This window comes from Electrona antarctica, assembly GCF_951216825.1.
Source record: "Electrona antarctica genome assembly, chromosome: 17".
Lineage (NCBI taxonomy): Eukaryota > Metazoa > Chordata > Actinopteri > Myctophiformes > Myctophidae > Electrona > Electrona antarctica.
The window spans coordinates 16477625-16500712 of NC_136798.1; the positions used below are offsets into that span (position 1 = coordinate 16477625).

The following is a 23088-nucleotide window of genomic DNA, read 5'->3' on the forward strand; positions in this document are numbered from 1 at the left end:
GTTACCAGCCAATCAGGTTGGCTTTGGCCTTCTCGGTGAGCTTGCGGACACGCCCCTTGGAGGAGGTGCCGAAGGTGATTGACGAGTCCTCGAACAGCAGCTGCCTCTGCTCCTCCTCGGAGTCCTCCTCCATGTACCAGGCCGACCGCCGGCCCTGGTTCCGCGTGCGCATCGAGCCCCCCGATCCGTCCTCCCCACCCTCCCCACCCTCTTCCCCGTCCCCCTCCTCCCCGTCCCCCTCGTCCTCGTCACCCTCCTGAGGAGACGTCCTCGTGTGGGGGCGGTGGTGAGGAGGTGTCATCTGAGCGGGAGGTGACAACACGCTCTCCTCGGCGGCCCGTCTGCTGCTACGCCTCCTGGCCGTGGGGGGGTCGGACGTTTGGGTGGCGGGTGGCGGTGGAGGAGGAGGAGTCTCCTCGGGTCTGTGCAGCCGCGGCCGGCCACGCCGCCTCGGCGGAGAGACTACCGCTTCCTGCGAGGCGGAGGAGGCTCTGCCCTCGTCTTCGCCCGTGGATTGGTCGAGTTCCTCTTCGGGGGTGGAGCCTCCGTGGTCGTTACCGCTGCCCCTCTTCCTCATCTCCTCTTGCTCCTGCTTGCTCTTCCTGCCTCGCTTCTTGCCCGGAGGTCGGCCCCGGGGTCGCGGAGGGCTCGCCGGGGGCGTGACCTCCGGAGGGCTGGGCGGCGGTGGCGGTGCGTCCACTCGGGGTCTCCGCCCCCTCCTGCCCACGCCCAGGGTCATGTGACCGGTGTGGCCGTTCAGCTGAGGCATGCTGTGAGGCGACAATCTGGCAGGGGAGCCTGTGGAGACATATATACATATGAGTACATGTACATATGAGTGGCTATGTCAGTGACGTGTGTTCGTCCAAGTCAAGTTCAATGCATTTACATGATATAAGATATGATTCTTCCCTACAAGAACATTACAGTTCAATGTAAGCCTTTGTAAAGTGCTCTGGCTACATTTATACTTTTATACTTTGCCAATCTCATTCTGCGCTGAAAACGAGCATATCCACACATTTTTGTTGTAAACACATGTCGTTTTTGTTGTACAGCGCGTGTGTGTATATAAAAGTGTAAATAAGTCTCTGGCTCTTTGTTTTAGCATCATAGATAGCTTTTATTGTCATTCAATAAATAGAAAATGCAGTGTGCACAGTTGAATGGAATTTTGTTTATTTGTTTATTGTAAACTAATAAAATCATAATCAGTTGATAATAAGACAAAATCCACAATGACCATACCAAATATAAAATATGTCACAGCAAAGGAGTCCTCAGCAGGCAGCGTAAAGGATAAGGGGATTTCACATAGCCAGAGCACAATCGGTTGAACTGTAGTTCGACTGTGACTATTTAGAGTTCATAAGTCTGATGGCCTGGGGAAAGAAACCCTGCTACCAGAGGGCAGCAGAGCAGAGTGAACGGTCCATGTCTTACCAGCCGTGTGGCGCACGGGGGTCCTGAGTTTCCGACGGGTGCTACCTCCGGGGCTGCTCTCCGGGGCCGGGGACAGCACTGACCGCTCGCTGGACAGCGGAGTGGAAGCCGCCACGGGGTTGTTGTGAGCGCGTAAGGAGCGCGCAGGAGGATCTGTTGACCAGCACAGAGAGGGAGGGTTCTTTACAGTTAACCAGCTACAGTAAAGGGACACCACGACCTGTGGATAGTGGTTCTCAAACTGTGGGACGGACCCACTGGTGGGCTGTGAGGATATTGGTTATATAAGTGGGCCTCTGAATAATTGACAAAACACTAAGATTTTAATGATAATATAACATTATTTTCCTTTTTGTGTGATACTGATAAATAGAAGTACTGTACTCCATTGGATGCTTGGATCAGTTCCATTGATCCAAGCCAGAACACAATCAACTGATTGATCATCAACATAAACGTGCTCTGAAAATGCACCCGTCTGACCACTTAACATGGTGGTCAGATGGGTGGGCTGTGTATGCTTTTGAGATTACCAATAAGTGAGCCCCGATCCAGAAAAGGTTGAGAACCACTGCACTGGGCCTTAGTCCTACTCCTCCTCCCAGCCAACACTCCCCACTGACAGGTAGTTACCCCCCCCCCCAAATAGGACGTATAGGGCCTTAGTCCTCCTCCTCCTCCCAGCCAACACTCCCCACTGACAGGTAGTTACCCCCCCCCCCCCCCCCCAGATAGGACGTATAGGGCCTTAGTCCTACTCCTCCTCCCAGCCAACACTCCCCACTGACAGGTAGTTACCCCCCCCCCCCCCCCCAGATAGGACGTATAGGGCCTTAGTCCTACTCCTCCTCCCAGCCAACACTCCCCACTGACAGGTAGTTACCCAGTTACCCCCAGAGAGGACATATAGGGCCTTAGTCCTACTCCTCCTCCCAGCCAACACTCCCCACTGAGAGGTAGTTACCCAGTTACGACGTATAGGGCCTTAGTCCTACTCCTCCTCCCAGCCAACACTCCCCACTGACAGGTAGTTACCCAGTTACCCCCAGAGAGGACATATAGGGCCTTAGTCCTACTCCTCCTCCCAGCCAACACTCCCCACTGACAGGTAGTTACCCAGTTACCCCCAGAGAGGACGTATAGGGCCTTAGTCCTACTCCTCCTCCCAGCCAACACTCCCCACTGACAGGTAGTTACCCAGTTACCCCCAGAGAGGACATATAGGGCCTTAGTCCTACTCCTCCTCCCAGCCAACACTCCCCACTGACAGGTAGTCACCCCCAGAGAGGACATATAGGGCCTTAGTCCTACTCCTTCTCACAGCCAACACTCCCCACTGACAGGTAGTTACCCAGTTACCCCCAGAGAGGACATATAGGGCCTTAGTCCTACTCCTTCTCCCAGCCAACACTCCCCACTGACAGGTAGTTACCCAGTTACCCCCAGAGAGGACATATAGGGCCTTAGTCCTACTCCTCCTCCCAGCCAACACTCCCCACTGACAGGTAGTTACCCCCAGAGAGGACATATAGGGCCTTAGTCCTACTCCTTCTCACAGCCAACACTCCCCACTGACAGGTAGTTACCCAGTTACCCCCAGAGAGGACATATAGGGCCTTAGTCCTACTCCTCCTCCCAGCCAACACTCCCCACTGACAGGTAGTTACCCAGTTACCCCCAGATAGGACGTATAGGGCCTTAGTCCTACTCCTCCTCCCAGCCAACACTCCCCACTGACAGGTAGTTACCCAGTTACCCCCAGATAGGACGTATAGGGCCTTAATCCTACTCCTCCTCCCAGCCAACACTCCCCACTGACAGGTAGTTACCCAGTTACCCCCAGAGAGGACATATAGGGCCTTAGTCCTACTCCTCCTCCCAGCCAACACTCCCCACTGACAGGTAGTTATCCAGTTACCCCCAGAGAGGATGTATAGGGCCTTAGTCCTACTCCTCCTCCCAGCCAACACCCCCCCCCCCCCCCCCCCAGAGAGGACGTAAAGGGCCTTAGTCCTACTCCTCCTCCCAGCCAACACTCCCCACTGACAGGTGATTACCCCCCCCCCCCCCCCCAGAGAGGACGTAAAGGGCCTTAGTCCTACTCCTCCTCCCAGCCAACACTCCCCACTGACAGGTAGTTACCCAGTTACCCCCAGAGAGGACATATAGGGCCTTAGTCCTACTCTTCCTCCCAGCCAACACTCCCCACTGACAGGTAGTTACCCAGTTACCCCCAGATAGGACGTATAGGGCCTTAGTCCTACTCCTCCTCCCAGCCAACACTCCCCACTGACAGGTAGTTACCCAGTTACCCCCAGAGAGGACATATAGGGCCTTAGTCCTACTCCTCCTCCCAGCCAACACTCCCCACTGACAGGTAGTTATCCAGTTACCCCCAGAGAGGATGTATAGGGCCTTAGTCCTACTCCTCCTCCCAGCCAACACCCCCCCCCCCCAGAGAGGACGTAAAGGGCCTTAGTCCTACTCCTCCTCCCAGCCAACACTCCCCACTGACAGGTGATTACCCCCCCCCCCCCCAGAGAGGACGTAAAGGGCCTTAGTCCTACTCCTCCTCCCAGCCAACACTCCCCACTGACAGGTAGTTACCCAGTTACCCCCAGAGAGGACATATAGGGCCTTAGTCCTACTCTTCCTCCCAGCCAACACTCCCCACTGACAGGTAGTTACCCAGTTACCCCCAGATAGGACGTATAGGGCCTTAGTCCTACTCCTCCTCCCAGCCAACACTCCCCACTGACAGGTAGTTACCCAGTTACCCCCAGAGAGGACATATAGGGCCTTAGTCCTACTCCTCCTCCCAGCCAACACTCCCCACTGACAGGTAGTTATCCAGTTACCCCCAGAGAGGATGTATAGGGCCTTAGTCCTACTCCTCCTCCCAGCCAACACCCCCCCCCCCCCCCCAGAGAGGACGTAAAGGGCCTTAGTCCTACTCCTCCTCCCAGCCAACACTCCCCACTGACAGGTAGTTACCCAGTTACCCCCAGAGAGGACATATAGGGCCTTAGTCCTACTCCTCCTCCCAGCCAACACTCCCCACTGACAGGTAGTTACCCAGTTACCCCCAGAGAGGACGTATAGGGCCTTAGTCCTACTCCTCCTCCCAGCCAACACCCCCCCCCCCCCCCCAGAGAGGACGTAAAGGGCCTTAGTCCTACTCCTCCTCCCAGCCAACACTCCCCACTGACAGGTGATTACCCCCCCCCCCCCCCCCCCCCCAGAGAGGACGTAAAGGGCCTTAGTCCTACTCCTCCTCCCAGCCAACACTCCCCACTGACAGGTGATTACCCCCCCCCCCCCCCCCAGAGAGGACGTATAGGGCCTTAGTCCTACTCCTCCTCCCAGCCAACACTCCCCACTGACAGGTGATTACCCCCCCCCCCCCCCCCCCCCACCCCCCAGAGAGGACGTAAAGGGCCTTAGTCCTACTACTCCTCCCAGCCAACACTCCCCACTGACAGGTAGTTACCCCCCCCTTTGATTTACATCAAAAGGGCATGTGAGCTCAAACCCACAATTCAACATTTTGGTTTTAAAATGTTGATATTCATTTTGTATTCATCCTTATGACCCCAAATCACACCTTGGAAAGCATGAGTGTCTATTTCAAACAAAGTGTTTTTTGACTGGACAGCAGGAATTGCCTGTCATAATTTGACCCCCCCAGTATTAGGATGTATTAGGATGTTGATATTCATTCATTAGTCCTACTCCTCCTCCCAGCCAACACCCCCCCCCCCCCAGAGAGGACGTAAAGGGCCTTAGTCCTACTCCTCCTCCCAGCCAACACTCCCCACTGACAGGTGATTACCCCCCCCCCCCCCCCCCCAGAGAGGACGTAAAGGGTATTAGGATGTTGATATTCATTCATCAGCCCCCCCCCCCCCCCCCCCCCCCCCCCCGAGGACGTGACTAGACAACATTCAGCCACTGCTGGATGTCGCAGTTTTACTACAACATAGATAATAGCGTAATTTGGCATCATTTCATAATGTCACTGCTCTCACCTGTCGCGCTGTGTGCGTTATTGTGTGATGACGATGGGGTGGATGTGGAGGCGGAGGGGGGCGAGTTGACGGAATGACGCGCGGAGCTGCGCGTGCGCCCTGCGGCCTGTGTGTCAGCCCTCCCGTTGAGGAGCTGTGGGGGGGTCTTGGGGGCCAGGCTGTGCCTGAGAGAGGCAGTCCGCGAGGGGGGCGGGGGAGGTGATGGTTCCCTCTTACCACCACCACCACCCCGGGACGAGACCCGTCTCTTCCTCTCTGGGCTGGGGGGAAGGGTTAGCATGAGGGCATTAGTTAGAACGCTATAATGGTATGATTACTTACACACGTCATCATGACTATTGCTCATTTATTCCTAGTATAAAACGACATAAGTAGAAAAGAGAACTATGTCTATGTCAGGGGTCTTCAACAGGGGGTCCGGGACCCCTAGGAGGTCCTCAGAGTTACTACAGTGTGATAGAATAATTTATTTTTTATTTTGTTTTACATTAACCATCTGAACCCTAGCACGAGTAGTATCCCTATTCTGAGGAGAACTTTAGCCAAAAATTGTCGATCAACGTGAGATTGTAGATCGGCTACTTTCGGCAAGGTGGTTTTGTGTCTCTCTCTCTCTCAGCTAACAACGTTAAAGATCCCCTGTCTATGTGGTTGTACGGTACCTGGAGGCAGTGCTGCTGGCGGGGGACTCGCTCCTCGGCCTCCTCCTCTTCATAGTGTGCCGTGTCTGTCTGTCCGTCGTGTGCCGTGTCTGTTTGTCCTTCCCCTGTCGCGTCCGTCTGTCTGTCAGGCCGTGGATGGCCTTGTAGTCGGCCAGGATGGAGCCGACGTGCTCCTCGAACAGAGCAGAGAGGCGCAGACTCATGCTGTAGATCTGGGCCGGGACATGACAGCACAGTGTGTGTAAACTGTCAATATGATCATATCAAATATACAATGTCGACAATACTTGTTGAGGGTAGTGATAAAATTACTGAAAGCACTTTAAACTTGCGCTTGTGAGTGACAAACTATTCTCACTATTAGGCTCTGATGCCTGACAGCGAGTCCCGGGTTCAATTCCCGGTACGGGCCTTAAGTTAGCAACTGATTTGGTAGAATTCACGGCAACAGCTCAGCTTTAATGATCTTAAATCCATTTATTTTAGATCGTTTTTTAGTAATAGTACAACATAAACATTACAGAGACTTTAGTTGTCACTGTACAATACTTTAAAACAGTTGCCATGTTGCACACATGCCTAAAATTGCTGATATTTGCGCCACCCTTGTCCTCGTTGAAAACAATGTATATCAAAATCCAGCTTGTCACACTCCAGGGCTGCATGAACTCCGCAACTCAATGGCTCAATGGCTCTGGAAACAGCGACCTTCGACATTTCACAGGATGGGTGCATACTAATAAAAGTGAGGCATGCCAGCAACACACCTGAGGCTGAGCTGACTCTCTCTCCCACACTGTCAAGAATCTATCAAAACAGTCGGGGACTCTCTGGAAATCCCAGAGGTACTATACTATTTCGTTGACAGTAATAATGAATCTATCTATCTATATTTAAAGTGTTGATCAAATGCCATTTTCTGATTGTCTTTGTGAGTAAATAAGACTATGGTTATGTGATAAACATGTTATCACCTGCCCTTCATCATTGCCTTCAAATTATCCAACCGAGGGCCTGATATACTGTACATATCTGCCCTTGGTTGGATGAGCTCAGGCAATGACAAATGCTCAAGCTTATCAAGGAGCACTGGGCAGGGTCATTCCGCCGTGGAAGTCATTGGTGCACGTTTGAAATGTATAGACTACTTGAAAGACTAGCAGAAAGGATAGTTGAGCTTCAGACCAAGTCCACATGGCATGAGCAGAGTGCTTTCTTGTAAATTGAGTATGAGTATTTGTGAATGTGTGCGATGCTGCGAGCGTCAGTCGGTCTTACCCGCGACTTCTTGCTGGGAGTGTAAGCTTTGGAATTGCTGAAAACGAGCCGTACGTCTTTGCAGAGCTCAATGGGAGACTGGTACTTGCCCGCAGCAAGCGTGCTCAGAACGGTGCTAAAGCACATGGGAGACTCGACGATCTGCAGGTAGTCCTGAGACAGCAGAGGAACGTATGGGTTAGGGTAGGTAGTCCTGAGACAACAGAGGAACGTATGGGTTAGGGTAGGTAGTCCTGAGACAGCAGAGGAATGTATGGGTTAGGGTAGGTAGTCCTGAGACAACAGAGGAACGTATGGGTTAGGGTAGGTAGTCCTGAGACAACAGAGGAACGTATGGGTTAGGGTAGGTAGTCCTGAGACAGCAGAGGAATGTATGGGTTAGGGTAGGTAGTCCTGAGAAAACAGAGGAACGTATAGGGTAGTCCTGAGACAGCAGAGGAATGTATGGGTTAGGGTAGGTAGTCCTGAGACAACAGAGGAACGTATGGGTTAGGGTAGGTAGTCCTGAGACAACAGAGGAACGTATAGGGTAGTCCTGAGACAACAGAGGAACGTATAGGGTAGTCCTGAGACAGCAGAGGAATGTATGGGTTAGGGTAGGTAGTCCTGAGACAGCAGAGGAACGTATGGGGTTGTCCTGAGACAGCAGAGGAATGTATGGGTTAGGGTAGGTAGTCCTGAGACAACAGAGGAACGTATAGGGTAGTCCTGAGACAGCAGAGGAACGTATAGGGTAGTCCTGAGACAGCAGAGGAATGTATGGGTTAGGGCAGGTAGTCCTGAGACAACAGAGGAACGTATAGGGTAGTCCTGAGACAACAGAGGAACGTATAGGGTAGTCCTGAGACAGCAGAGGAACGTATGGGGTAGTCCTGAGACAGCAGAGGAACGTACTGTATGGGTTAGTTAGTCCTGAGACAGCAGAGGAACGTATGGGTTAGGGTAGGTAGTCCTGAGACAACAGAGGAACGTATAGGGTAGTCCTGAGACAACAGAGGAACGTATAGGGTAGTCCTGAGACAGCAGAGGAATGTATGGGTTAGGGTAGGTAGTCCTGAGACAGCAGAGGAACGTATGGGGTTGTCCTGAGACAGCAGAGGAATGTATGGGTTAGGGTAGGTAGTCCTGAGACAACAGAGGAACGTATGGGTTAGGGTAGGTAGTCCTGAGACAACAGAGGAACGTATGGGGTTGTCCTGAGACAGCAGAGGAATGTATGGGTTAGGGTAGGTAGTCCTGAGACAGCAGAGGAACGTATGGGGTTGTCCTGAGACAGCAGAGGAATGTATGGGTTAGGGTAGGTAGTCCTGAGACAACAGAGGAACGTATAGGGTAGTCCTGAGACAGCAGAGGAACGTATAGGGTAGTCCTGAGACAGCAGAGGAATGTATGGGTTAGGGTAGGTAGTCCTGAGACAACAGAGGAACGTATAGGGTAGTCCTGAGACAACAGAGGAACGTATAGGGTAGTCCTGAGACAGCAGAGGAACGTATGGGGTAGTCCTGAGACAGCAGAGGAACGTACTGTATGGGTTAGTTAGTCCTGAGACAGCAGAGGAACGTATGGGGTCACAAGAAGTGAAAGACACGTAAAAAGCGGAGATAAATGTGAGGGAGATTGAGAATCTAAGAGATACAGAGAGAGAGAGAGACATAATGAGATAGTCAGATAACAGACAGAAAGAGAGAATGATAGAGATTAAAGAGGGAAAGAAAGAGGGAGAATGAGATGGGAGAATTAGAGAGGGAAACGGGAGATAGAATAAGATAGATAGTTAAAAAGAGGCAGATAATTCAGAAGAGAAAGAGGGCAGGAGAATGAGTTAGACTGCCCTCTTTCTCTTCTGAATTATCAGTCTAACTGTTAGACTGTTATAGAATATAAAGGGAGGGAGGGAGGAAGCGGTAGAGAACTAAAGAGAGAAAGAAAGAGGGAGAGAGATAGAGACAGGGCAGTCAGAAGAGAGATATCAACAATGCTTTAAAGCAGAGATTCCCAAACGTTTCTACTCGAGACCCAAAAGGGAAATATTCAGTCTCTGAAACAAAAAATAGTATACATTATAATCACTTCTATTTCAGAACTGGACAAGACAATCAGAGAACTGTTAAATTCTCTACTTTATGAAAATGTACAGTATGTAGGGTATGTAATGAGTGATTATGTTTTTAGTTTGTTTTGCATTTTTACATTTTCTTTTTACAATTTTTTAAAAACCTTTTTATAATAATTTAAAAATATATAGATATAGGAACATATATTTAGGATATACGTTTGGGAAACACTGTATTAAAGGGTGATGAACCGTATTAACGAACAGCATGCGTAGAACAGAAAGGTGTGTTAAAGGTACCGGGTACTCCTGCAGATCAACAGGTTCTCTGAAAGGCTCAGAGTCTTCACATTGGAAGATGAGGTCCATCAGCTCCTTACAGCGCCCCCTCCAGGCCTGGGGGTCGTAGGACGGAGGGCGCGTACGCACCTGGCGCTTCATGGGTCGCCGCCCCTACGGAAAAATAAATAAAAAGATCAGTCTATCAATCAATACATACACGATAAAGGTATTAAATGAAAAACATGACAGGAGCTTGTAAATAAATGAGAGGGGTCGTCAAAAGGACAATACATGACACATCCATCTATAAAGAGATTTAACCATTTATTGCAACAATTGCACTACAGTTATACGACTCCGTTGATGGCTCCGCTCTTAAGATGCCCCTCAATTTTAGAACAAGAGCACGCCTATAGCAAGAAATGTAATCAGTCAAATTGCAATTTGTAGTTTGTAGCTTTAGGGCCATGCAACATTGAATTTCAGTTTACATTTAGAGCCATGCAAACATTGAATTCCAGTTCACTTTAGAGCCATGAGCACATGAATTTCAGTTTAACATTCAATTTAACACGTTTGAGCCATGCGAGACTCTGAACTAGAAGGTGAAGGCTGTGGTGGTGGTGGAGGCAATCCTTGCCAGAAGCAGCAGCAGCGTGTGGCATCAATTTAACAGCAGAGATCCAGTGTAGGAGGGAGCCATATGTACGAACCGCCTTGTTGTGGGAATGAGCGTGATTAGAGTGTAGAAGCTCAAGCATGGCTGATTGAAAACATTCAGCGGACTGACAGCTGATTACAGCTGAGGTGTGTATGACTCCCATGTCCTGCATGAACTACTGTTCTCTCGATGAATAGTAGTCCACACATGAATTAACGCGATGTCAGTGGTTTGACACGTTACCTTTTGGTTTCTTGTGGATGTTCCAGGAGTGTTAGTATCTTCATCCTCCTCCTCCTCCTCATCCTGCATGGACATCGGAAAACACTGTAAGATAGAGTTGCAAAACAAGACAGGAACAAACTGCAGATAAAAAGGTTTCGGCATGCGCGCACTAACCGTATCATCAGAATCATCAGAGAAAGTAGCCTTCTTCATAGTTTTATACAGAGGAATGATGTCTGTCAGACTTTGGTCCCTGGGAAGGAGATATAAGATGAGATGAAAAGAGAAGGAAAGAGAATGTATGAGTAAGATCATTTTACATTAATAGAGGAGACGTTTGTCTACCATTAGGAGCAGAGGTTGACAGACACTGCATGTCACATGGTCCAAACAAGAAGCTGTACTGGCATCTTGTCTGTGTTAAATCAGTAAAAGCCGGTTGCATTGCAATTTACAATTTAGGCATTTAGCAGACGCTCTTAATCCAGAGCGACTTACATTAAGCAAGAACAAAATAAAAACATGACGATACATCATATACATAAAGACTAGTTATCATGAATCATACGTAAGCTACGAACATAACAGTGGAATATATCTATATAATGAAACTATGCATATAAACTATATAGTGCTATGTCTACATAAAGAAATTTGTAGTGTAATGTTGTAATGTTGTTCAGCGAAGCAGGCTATCATCAGTCTATCATTAGCTATAATTGTTCTTATGAAGCAGTTTTGTTCAAAGAGGTGAAACAAAAGATTGCTATGGCCAAATAACCACCAATTAACCACTTCACTCCAACACAACAGTAGCCTAAACACCCACAAGCAGCCAGGGGCAGATCAACATGGCAACATAATTATTGTAAGCGATTGAACTCATCAGCTCCACATGCACAATTGCACATGAACCCTGAACCATCCCATTATTGAAATGTCCAAATGGCAACATTTCTGAATATTTGAACATTTTGACTGAACCAGCCTTATTAAATTTACATGCTTAACAAGAGGCAAGCATTCAATCACATTCATTTCCCACGCATTGTACCACAGTTAGTTTCAAACTTGCATTTTGATTGACTGAGTCATTCTAATGAGCGCTTTTATCTCCTGTTGCCAATAACATAAAAGCATAATTTTGCTACTGGGTGAAAATTAATGATAATGACTTACATTACATTTTTGATGATAATTACCAATTAACACCCTGTAGCTAAATAGCCCAAATGAGCCAAATCAAGTTTATTCCACTTACAAACCTGCACCTGGATGCGCTAGAATAGGGAAGGAATGTAGGAACTACGTTTGTCATGGGATAAACTTTCATAATAAACTTGTGTCATCAATGTCTTGACATCCAAGTAGTATTTGAAAATTGTCTGTGCTATAAACACTACACTGAAGGTGTGCCACACTGTGAGATATTGGCCCTGGTGTGAGCCACAGTCTGTGGCACAGCAGTGCCAATACCTCATGGTATAGCACTCCCTCTGGTATATTATTGCTTAATTAATCATACAGTAGGAGACTTACTTAATGAATTGCAGCATGAGGTCGGAGACAAACTTTGCGGTGGTGACGATGAACGCCCCCGGCTCGTTGAACGCCTGGGCGTTGTGTTCGATGTAGCGAACCTCCCACATCAGAGACGACACACGTCTGGACACACAACACACTAATGTCAGCATACAGTTTACTCTCTAGCCCCACGGAGACCCACAGGGCCTTTCAATGTGAAACCCTGTGCACGTTATCACTCACACGCAATCACTCATTCATTCATTATTGTTTACACCTGCATCCTCAAGGACCGCAATGGAAATTAATCTGTAGCTTTATTGCATTTTTTATAATTTTGATAATGGTGGAGCCTACCGGTATAAATGTATTGTACATATATCGTCTGTTGGGTGGAAACCTCATATGTCCAAAACATAGCCAGGTTTTACGCTTGCGGATCTGCTACGTTTGATGCTTTTGTGTGACGCTAGGGGTTTAATTTACAAAAAAAAAACCCACATAAAGTTAGAATATGGAGATAGGAGGTTTCTACCCGACAGCAACGATATATATTGCATTGTCAATGAAGCTGTAAAAAATGTTTCATTTTGTTGCAGCCTGGCAGAAACCCAAACTGTTACTTTTCAGGAAATTAAAAAAAGTACCTGTGCTCCAATGGATTCAATGTAGTTATTTATTTAGTCAAAAGCTCCTGTTCATACTTTTCATTGGTTAAATATGTATAAACCCGCAGACTTTACCACTTTCACTTTCAACATTTTTCAAAAAATAGCAAGCATCTTCGAGCTTACAACGCATCGCGATGGGGCGCCTTGTGAGCTTGTAGATCGGCATTTTCCGCTACTTTTGTGTGTCCCACCTGTACGATGAAGTAGGGCATAAATTTGCAAAGATATACAAGGTTTCTGCCCGACAGCAATGTTACATTTTGCTGTTGTCGGGCAGCAATCTCCTTTCAGCTCTGAGCACTGCAGATCCATATGGGCATGCATGCAACTCGAGGACGCACACACGCACAGGGCTCGTTATAAAGCGGCAGAGCCGCGGAGACAATTATTATTATGAGGATCGGCTTGGTGCATTTTGTTGCCCCCCCCCTCGGTGTGTTGCCCTACGCACAGTGCGGACTGCATGTACGCCTGGCGACGGCACTGATTCACTACTTGATCCTACTACAGCGTCACACAAAAGCATCAAAAGTAGCAGATCCACAAGCCCGAAACACGGCACAAAGCACCACGTTTTGAGCTTGTGGATCTGTTACTTTTGCTATTTTCTTATTTGAATCCTGAAAAGTAAATTATTTAGACTCTGTCAGGTTTCCACCTGACAGAGACTTGGCTTCATTTTCATTACCCAGCCACTCACAGACAGGCTTGCAGGCATGGCGTACCTGTAGAATCGGTTCTCTAGCCTTTGGCGCATGGTGCTGAGGTCAGTGACGTAGGCCACTACGGTGCAGTAGGTGGGGTAGGCTTGGAGGTCGACTGGGAAGGCAAATGGAGCCGCCACATCTGAGGAGAGGGTGGTGGGAGGGTGGGGGTTGGAAATAGAACAGGAAAGGAAAGGTTAGTAATTGGGAAAACTCAGCGGGACGAGACAGGGTTCACTTTAGGCATAAATATAGAGGTTGTAATCAATTCAAACCTTTAAATGAAGACGGTAATATAAGACCACATTCATATATAGCTGCAGCTTTGAAGCCTGACAAGACATTATTGCAAACGCAATAACCTATGACCTTTAGGTCACTGGTTCTCAAACATCGTCAAGGACCCCAACTTAATATGTATTTCGCTGTGAATCCCCAGCCTGAACATATTTTTGTTGCATTGTTAAAATGTTGTCAAAACATATTCCATATTTATCACATTTTCTCAAGATTCTTTGATCTTCTGAACTATGTTAGAATTATAAATTTTGATTTTGAAGGCAGTCATGGGCTGTGATCGATCGTTTTTCATTCTTGAGTTATTTTGTTCAACTCTTCACAGACAGTCATACTGTACAATAGCGTCATGCTGACAAAAGGTTGTCGGCCTCTGCCATGAAATGCTACAGAAGATCACTGTACTTGAAACCTAACACTTAACTTCTGTACAACCTGTTTGGACATGGATAGCATTGTGACACATATTGAGGCATGTCCGCCTTATTCAGGCATCAGTCAGTGAGACAGGAACAAAGACGAGGTGGACTTGACACTATCCACACAGAAAGGTTTACGTAGCTGTACAAAGGTCGACCTGGGTAAGTTCTCATCCTTTGAAAATCTTGCCCTAGTGCCCTTAAACCTGAACCAGTTGTAGCCTACTTATCATTATGATATACAGGCCTCTTGAGGCACATACTGATATCACTATCTCTCTCAGAATTCTCTGAGCTGACTGCTCTCATTATCACCAAATATGACTTCATCATTCACATCAACAACAGTGCTCAATCTAAGGCTATGGAATTCAAGACTAACTGAAAACCTAGAACATTAATACCGGTATTATACTTCAATGAATTGATGCACACACATTCATTTCTCATAATTGACTATAATCGATTATTAGCCTGCTATTATCAGTATTTTTGCTACTGTATTTAAAAATACAAAAAAACTAAAAGGTTCATTAAAAAGGTCAAATCTTATTCAGAACTCTGCTGCTAGTCTGCTAACAAAAACTAAAAACTGAGAACACATCACTCCAGTCTACAGCTACAGACCAACTGGCTCCCTGTGTCTTCCAGAGCCGATTCTAGAGTCATTCTACTTGTTTATAAAGCTCTCAACGGGTTAAGATCAGACTACATCACAGGCTCCCTGTTGTTTTATGTTCCTTCACAAGCCCTTGATCCTCTATTGCAGGCTTGTTAGATATGCATAAGAGAAGATTGTAGATGCAGCTTTCTTCAATTATGCTTCCAAATTATGGAACCTTACATAATGAGGTTAGAGACAGGCTCTGTTGAAATCTTATCTGACACTTTGAAACATATCCTTTTTTTTTTTACTTAGGCCTTCAATACTCTTTACTCTTTACAATACTTTTAAGGTCATTTACTTATTTATTTATTTAATTTATTTCTTATTCATTGTTTATGTGCTTTGCTTAAGAATCTTGGCTGTTTTCTTTTGAAGTTTCTCTTGTTTTCTTTTTCTTGTTTGCTTCCTTTTAATCTGTTTCCTGTTTGTTTGCTTTAAAGTAATTTTAACTGTCTCAGTGCCACAGGACGCCTTTGGACGCCTGCCCCTGGTGGCCGCGAGTGCCATTGGCACCTTGCCTTTTTTTTTTTTTTTATATCCATATTTTGAAAATTGCTCTAATGTCAGGTGATGACATGCACATTACATGCACAATAGAATTTCATTTGCTTTCTTTTATTTATAACGGGCTTCGGTGGCAACGAGGGCCAAAACTGGTGTTCACCAGGTGGCACTGTTAATGCAAAGCCCTTTGAGCTGCATGTTCTGTATGAAATGTACTACTGTATACAAATAACGTTTATATTATTATTATTATTATTATTATTATTGTTATTATTATTACTATTATTAGAGGGAGTTTGTATGCATATGGAATGATGTGGTGATGCCTTTTAAATGCCTTTTTACATAATTTTACTGGAATTCAAAATGCTACCGTATCTCCCTGGCATGTTTGCCATGTATTGCTGTTAACAGACGTAGAATGCAGGCTCATGTGGATGACCCAGGCAGATGACATCATGGTGAAATCAGCATGGACGAGAAGGGCTTTAACAGCTTTATGAGAAATCGTCTTCACAGGCCATTTCCCATCCTAGCTTAGATGACGTGGCTGATGATCTCATAATACGTGTGTTTGTGTGTGTGTGTGTGTGTGTGTGTGTGTGTGTGTGTGTGTGTGTGTGTGTGTGTGTGTGTGTGTGTGTGTGCGTGACTGCGCGTGCATGTGTGCGTGCGTGCGTGCATACTGCGTACATGCACTAAAGCTTCCAGAAACAAAAATAGTCCTCAACAAATACTAACTTTGCGTAAAATGAGGGCATTTTGCGGGGCCTCAGTTCTCTTGGGTTAAGTTTGGTCACATGAGCGGTGAAAGTTCAGCTTAGGTTTATGAGTTATGGAATGAATATAGCGCACAGAACATTTTATTTAAGGCAAGAAGACACCATACCGAGCGTGCAGAGCTGGTCGATGGCTTTGATAATGCGTTCGCACTCTTCCGAGCGCGCACAGGAGCCCCACTCTCCTTCCATCGGGACGTAGAGCAACTCCCTCTGCTCCTCTTCTGTCAACGGAACACTCAGACCCAACTCATCTGGGAACGATGCTGCAGACAGGGAATGGACGAGAGTAAGGGGGAGGAAGAAAGAGGGGGGGGTGATAGAAGTGAAAAAATGGTGTAATGTGTGTGTATATGTTCAGGTGCCATTTATGTGTGTGTGTGTGTGTGTGTGTGTGTGTGTGTGTGTGTGTGTGTGTGTGTGTGTGTGTGTGTGTGTGTGTGTGTGTTTGTGTGTGCGCACGCGCGCGTGTATGTGTGAGTGTGTGTGTGTTTGCATGTCACTAGAGAGGGACTCACCCTCATTAGGAATGGGCTCCATGTCCCACGGACTCATCTTCTCTGTGTCTCCGTTATCCCAGCTAGGACAAAGAACACATCGACAACAAAATCAAATTTGTAAACTCGATGCATACATTTATGGGGGGTTTCATATAGCTCTAACTTTACAACCTTATCATCATATAATTCGTGTTATGCTCATTATAAGATGCCACTTCTGTCTACTCGACCGGTGTCTCAGAGCCGACTGTGACGATTCCAATAGTCCAATCTTCCTGAATGGTTAGCATGGTGAAATAGAAGCCATTTGTTCTTGCATTCATAAAATGTCTATATAACAGATATATATACTGTATATAACATTCAAAGGACTAGACCCTTCCTCACCCAGGATGGAGTCAGCCCAGTCCCTTATTCAGACATCAGTCATATAAAAAAACGTGACTATTGCAACTCTCTCCTTACTGGCCTACCGGCATGTGCCTCTCAAATTGATCCAGAATGCCGCAGCACGCCTGGTCTTCAACCAGCCAAAATTCTAAACTCTGATGCTGGCCGACAAAGCAACCAAGCAAGCAACCATATCTTCAAAGTCTGATCCAACCCTACAACCCCAGTTGAAAACAGATTGTAAGATAATGTACCAAATGTACCCTACAAGTATGACCAAAGTGTGCCATCTCTTATCTTATCTATCTCATTTTACAATCTTATAGAAAACATCTTGGGCTCCATTTTCGTTCGAGCATTCTAAATACACTATTTGGGGATTTAGTAGTGGGAAGGGATGTTCCCCCACTAAAGTTGGTATTTTGGTTACCTGTCTAAATCCCTAAAACACCTCCGTTACCCGTTACATTATGCATAGGTGTGGTTTGGGCATTACAATAATTAAACCAATCACTGTATCCCCTTTAAGAGATCCCTTATCCGTTGCCCGTTATGCCCAGTTCTATATTGCTTCATAGCCTTACGGTCTATAGCCCATGGAAGAGTGATGTGTTGCTGCCTTGAAGTCTCACTTGTGCTGCTATACCAAACAAATTTGGCATTATAGCTTTACGGGTGCTTTTAAACTCCACTATGCGCCTTCCCAAATGTGTGTGACCAAAATAGCAATTTAGGGGAAAGCGTGCCAACACGCCCATGACCACACCTCTAGGCGCAAATACCGGTGTCGGCATAATAGATAGCGGGTGACGCTGGAGCAAAATACCATTAAGGGACAGAGCAAGCTCCTATACTCGTAATTTTCGGGTAACGGCTGTGATGAAAATGGAGCCCCTTATCTCATAAACACAATCTATCTAATCATATAAATAAAATTAAAAGAAACATCTTATCTTATAAACATCTCATGTCAACGAAAAACATTGAAATGTGTCTGCGAGAACTCTGAATACAAAATATGACTATAATAAGTTCTTCATGTCTGGTTGTCACATTATTTCGTGCACTGTAGACAGCAGGTCGTTGCTCTGTTACAGTCAAACATTGCACCTCAATTCCTTGTATGTAAAGCCATATAACATGTGGTTAATTCCAGTGGAAGTTCCCTTTCCAGGGCTGTGAGTAGATATATCCATACACACCAGACATTGTAGCACTGGAACAGACTGTCGGAATATTGCGTATGGAAGGGCTCCTGGCTCTCAATGGTTCCAAACCACCATGCGTCATCAATCACTGACCGGAACCTGTCACCTGTACACATTTGAAAAATGTATTTATGTCCACATAAACAGAAGTACAAGAATACCTTGTTACAAAGGACATAAACTCTGCCAGTGCAGTCAGACAATAGGAAAGCGTGGCTATAGGGCAGAACAATGTTACATACAATACAGTTGACATGCTTCAGACACAGCAGACAGGAATCATGGATAAAGGAAACAACGCCTCCAAAACTGAGCGGCTTCCTATAATGGTTGATACTGAGAAGTACCTTGTTAACTGTTTGGCCCCCTTTTTGGAGAGGCCGGCCATTTGAAGGCCCCTCACAACCAACTTGTGCACATGCTCTAGGGAGGCCAGTGGTTCCCAAAGTGGAGTCTTTTTCATTTTTTATTTATTTTTGCCAGTGAATTATGGTATGTGTGATATGTGAGTTTACCATAATCACAGTAATCCTTAATCATATTCCATCATTGACGCTTAATTGATGCATCAAGGAATAATGTTTCTGCACTGTCAAATAGCTCTACATCTATTCTAAGGCCACCAAAAAAACGTAAAGTAGCCTAACTGTACACGCACGTGCAAATGATTTAGACATACATAAATGGGAAAACCTCATTACTATGGTTTCCGAACATTATCCAAACTTGAGAAACAAACCAACAGGCCTAATTTATACACTTTCACGGGAGATGAGACCATTTCCACTAGCCTGGCGTGGCCAGACTCATAGCGAGGGTTCACTGATGTTTCCTCATATACGGGGAGGAAACATCAGTGAACCCTCGCTATGAGTCTACATTTCCACAGCATCATCATCATTTTTCGACCGTGGTCGAGATCATGGATTTCACAATGCCACGCCAGACTTCCCGGTCCTTAATTTTCCATTCCCAGTTCCTGGTTACTGATGCATGTGTCCCTAGCGATGACATCAGGGAATGACAGTTTTCTAGCTCTGGTCTGCTTTGAGGCAGGATTCCAGAGAAGAAGAGAAGATATAACCTCATGATCAGCTCTGTAGCAGTACATGGCCAGCAAACTGTGTTCTTCTTTTCCACAGAGTTTCAGAATTTCCACAGAGTCAGATGCCAGTAAGTGCACCATGACTGGTTTAAAATACATCAATTTATAAAAATGTATTTTCACCATGTATGATCGAGTCATGCTACGATGCATTGAGAGGTACTGACCTATACTCCACTGTCTGTCTCTGGCATTGTCAAACTGCTGCCGCAGAATCAGGAAGTCGATGACATCAGGCATGTCATGGTACCTATGGCAACCCGAAGTCAAATATGCAAATTAGTCCAAGACTATGACAGAACAGTGAGAGAGTCAGCATACCGACCGAACCCAGTAACAAACAATAAGGCGGGTGAAGATGGTGGTGATGTGGAATTAGTACAGAAGTAATTTCAACTCATAACCAACGTTCAACACAATCATGGGTTATTAGCACTGCAGTGGTTGGTTCTCAAACAACTTCATGTCAAGGACCCCCAAATTAATATTTATTTGGCCGTGAACCTCTATCAGAAAATATGTTGTGCCAGGGACACCCATACAAGATTTGTTTTGTTAAAATGTTTCAAAGATATTCCACATTCTTTCTAATATTTGATTTCAAGATATTTTTGAAAATATCAGATGGCATTGCCATACGACACGTTGTGCGTTTGTAGATCAGCATTAAAGTGGTCAAACCAATTTTGATACTGTATTAACTAAATTAGCTGGGGACCCCCTAGGAACCCACTCAAGGATCTCTGGGATCTCCGGTCCCTACTTTGAGAACCACTGCATCATGGAATTAAATTAATTATCATCAACATTGTGCACAAATAAACATATTTGTAATATATTAATATTTGTTTATTGTGGTTTGTTTCATCCCAAGAATGTGCCCTATTTAATTTGTACACCAGGGGGAGCAAGGGAGATGACAGAGGATGTTTTGTGTACAAAATAAATATATAAATAAATGTCAGATTATTTAATACAAAATTATGAAAATGCTCATAGCGAATCCAGTAGTGTGAGTGTGACGCACAAATGCACATCTAGCCACAGAGCCACATGGCCTCAACTCAACCAGACAGCAAAATCGTAAATTGATCATTTAATAATTCTTGAGAGTGTTAAAAGGGACCGTGTCACGGGTCCCTCACAGGTTCATCTTTATGGGTAAAGTTTTACGCCCTCTTAAACGAAGGATTTTACTGGGTCTGCTTTAGCTCTAGACTAGAGGGCCAGGCTTAAACGGAGGATTTTACTGGGTCTGCTTTAACTCTAGACTAGAGGGTCAGGCTTAAACAGAGGATTTTACTGGGTCTGCTTTAGCTCTAGACTAGAGGTCCAGGCTTAAACGGAGGATTTTACTGGGTCTGCTTTAACTCTAGACTAGAGGGCCAGGCTTAAACGGAGGATTTTACTGGGTCTGCTTTAGCTCTAGACTAGAGGGCCAGGCTTAAACGGAGGATTTTACTGGGTCTGCTTTAGCTCTAGACTAGAGGGCCAGGCTTAAACGGAAGAGGGACTGTGCAATCTACAAGGTCTGTCCCAGAGTTTAGGACAGCAACTGCACTACCTCTAAACATAGACGTATACAACTCAACAAGCACTTTTAGAACACATTCAATGGCAGGGCAACAGACGTGTAAGTGACAATATCAGATATGTACATACTACTACTCCATATCGTTGCTGTCGGGCAGCAACCCCTTATCTCCATATTCTAAATGCTTTTTTGTTATTCTTCGTAAATTAATGCAGTACTTGATCATACTACAGCGACATACAGTACCAGAGGCACAAACTCGAAATGTGGCACGAAGTGACGCGTTTTGAGCTTGTAGATCTGCTGCTTTTGCCATTTTTTTATTTGGATCATGGAAAGTAACAGATTTGGACATATGAGGTTTCCACCCGACAGAGACGATATACATTATAAACAATTTCAGTTGTTTTGTAACATATGGAAATTACATTTTAATGAATTAAACAATTCTGAAAAAAGGCGACTGTACGGGTAGTGGGCAAGCTTGTAGGTCTGCTATTTTTTTTAAATCGAAGAACGACTGACATAGAAACATAGCTTTTTCAGTCAACTGTCAGGATGTAGAAGACATTTTTAGAATCTGATCTCAGGTCAAAATGGGTTAATAATATTGGCCTATGAATGTACATTGTACAATGTACATGACTAGCATTTGAAACCAGCTATTTGATCATGGAGCACAAACATTTAAATGAAATATTATTCCGCTAAAGCTAGAGTTTAAAAAAAAATACAGTGATTTTATTTTTAACAACATAAATGTGTGCGTGTGCTCTGGAAGCCTTTCTACAGTAAAATAGAAAATGTAACGGATGTACTGTATTTGTCAAGAAGTGCCGTCAAGCATCTGCAAGGTAATATTACTTCCATTCGAGACGTCACAGCCTATGGGAGCATTACATGGGAAATGATGGAGGCGAGTGGAATATCTGTTCAAACTTCAAACACAATTTCCCAAAATGTACACCATACAACAATTTATTGTTTATGAGAATGTCAGTTGAATTTCCTCTGTTTAGAATTATGTATTGCCCTGTCTTATAAAGACCCATCTGGCCATCTCTATTCCCTGGCTCATGGTTTTTATACCATCTGGGAGCGTGATCTATCTCTTCAGCATGTCATTGTTTTGTTTTTTACAACATTTTTGTATTCTGTCTGCTTGATTTGCAACCTTGGTGTAAAAAAGGCGCTGTATAAATAAGTCACTACTTACTTATTTACTTTTAACCCATTTTGACCTGAGATCAGATTCTAAAAATGTCTTCTAAATCCTGACAGTTTTCTGAAAAAGCTATGTTTCTATGTCAGTCGTTCTTCGATTTTTCAAAAATAGCAGATCTACAAGCTCGTAGCGCGCCACTCGGTGGCGCGCTATGAGCTTGTAGATCTGCTATTTTTCAATAGCTAAAGCATAACATAATGCTAACACCAAAAGGGGTTCCTTCCCAAAATGGGTTAAGAAACCCCCCCCCCACGAAGAAGTAAATAAATCAGGGGTACTAAGAATTTGATGAATACCAAAGACTGTAGAACATCACCCCCACAGACACGCACTCACGCACAGTAATAATTTACACACAAACTTACTTCATAGAGAAAGAGCCTCCTGTCAGTTTGCCTGTGTCAGGGTCCAGGAAGGACAGTTTGAGACAGCACAGTGTGGGCAGGCCCACCTCGTACTTGATTCCAACAATCTTCATCAGCTCCTGCTCCTGAACACAAAACACCCAAAGCAAAATATGTAAAACACCAAAGACAAATGAATCTTCATCCAGCTCAAAGGGTTAAGAGTCAGGGTTTGCGTCAATTCATGTACACACATGTACCCAAAACAAACTATATACACGCGCTTCAAGATCGGCAGATGCAACCATATTTCACACAGATGAAATACTAAGAAACCTCGACGGCTGCGACCATATTTCACACAGATGAAATACTAAGAAACGACAGAAGGAGCCTCCAACACAGGGACAATGGGAGGAGTTGATTCAGGAGATACAGCTCATGGAGAAACTGACACATCGCCTGAGACTGCAGGAGGAACAAATGGAGGACAAATGGTCCAAATGGACAATATTCAATGACCTGATCATGAACAATGAGGGCATGGGGGAATGAGGAACACCAGAATATGTCTAGGAATATGTG

The 23088-nt window shown here is 45.5% G+C and overlaps 1 protein-coding gene across 1 annotated transcript in view; it reads right to left on the reverse strand.

Moving 5' to 3' along the window:
* Position 1: 1 nt before the first annotated feature.
* phip (PHIP subunit of CUL4-Ring ligase complex) overlaps positions 2-23088 on the reverse strand; it is a gene marked incomplete at its 3' end in the record, with an annotated part of 67591 nt that continues 44504 nt past the window's right edge. Inside the window, exons 26-40 of the mRNA XM_079526308.1 lie at positions 22525-22649; positions 19568-19650; positions 18290-18401; positions 16716-16777; positions 16308-16463; positions 13553-13673; positions 12172-12297; positions 10807-10885; positions 10651-10713; positions 9765-9917; positions 7412-7564; positions 6134-6345; positions 5472-5731; positions 1444-1596; positions 2-798 (exon numbers count right to left, since the gene is read on the reverse strand). Of these exons, the coding sequence (XP_079382434.1) occupies positions 2-798; positions 1444-1596; positions 5472-5731; positions 6134-6345; positions 7412-7564; positions 9765-9917; positions 10651-10713; positions 10807-10885; positions 12172-12297; positions 13553-13673; positions 16308-16463; positions 16716-16777; positions 18290-18401; positions 19568-19650; positions 22525-22649 (2655 nt within the window). The remainder of the gene's footprint in view (positions 799-1443; positions 1597-5471; positions 5732-6133; positions 6346-7411; positions 7565-9764; positions 9918-10650; positions 10714-10806; positions 10886-12171; positions 12298-13552; positions 13674-16307; positions 16464-16715; positions 16778-18289; positions 18402-19567; positions 19651-22524; positions 22650-23088) is intronic.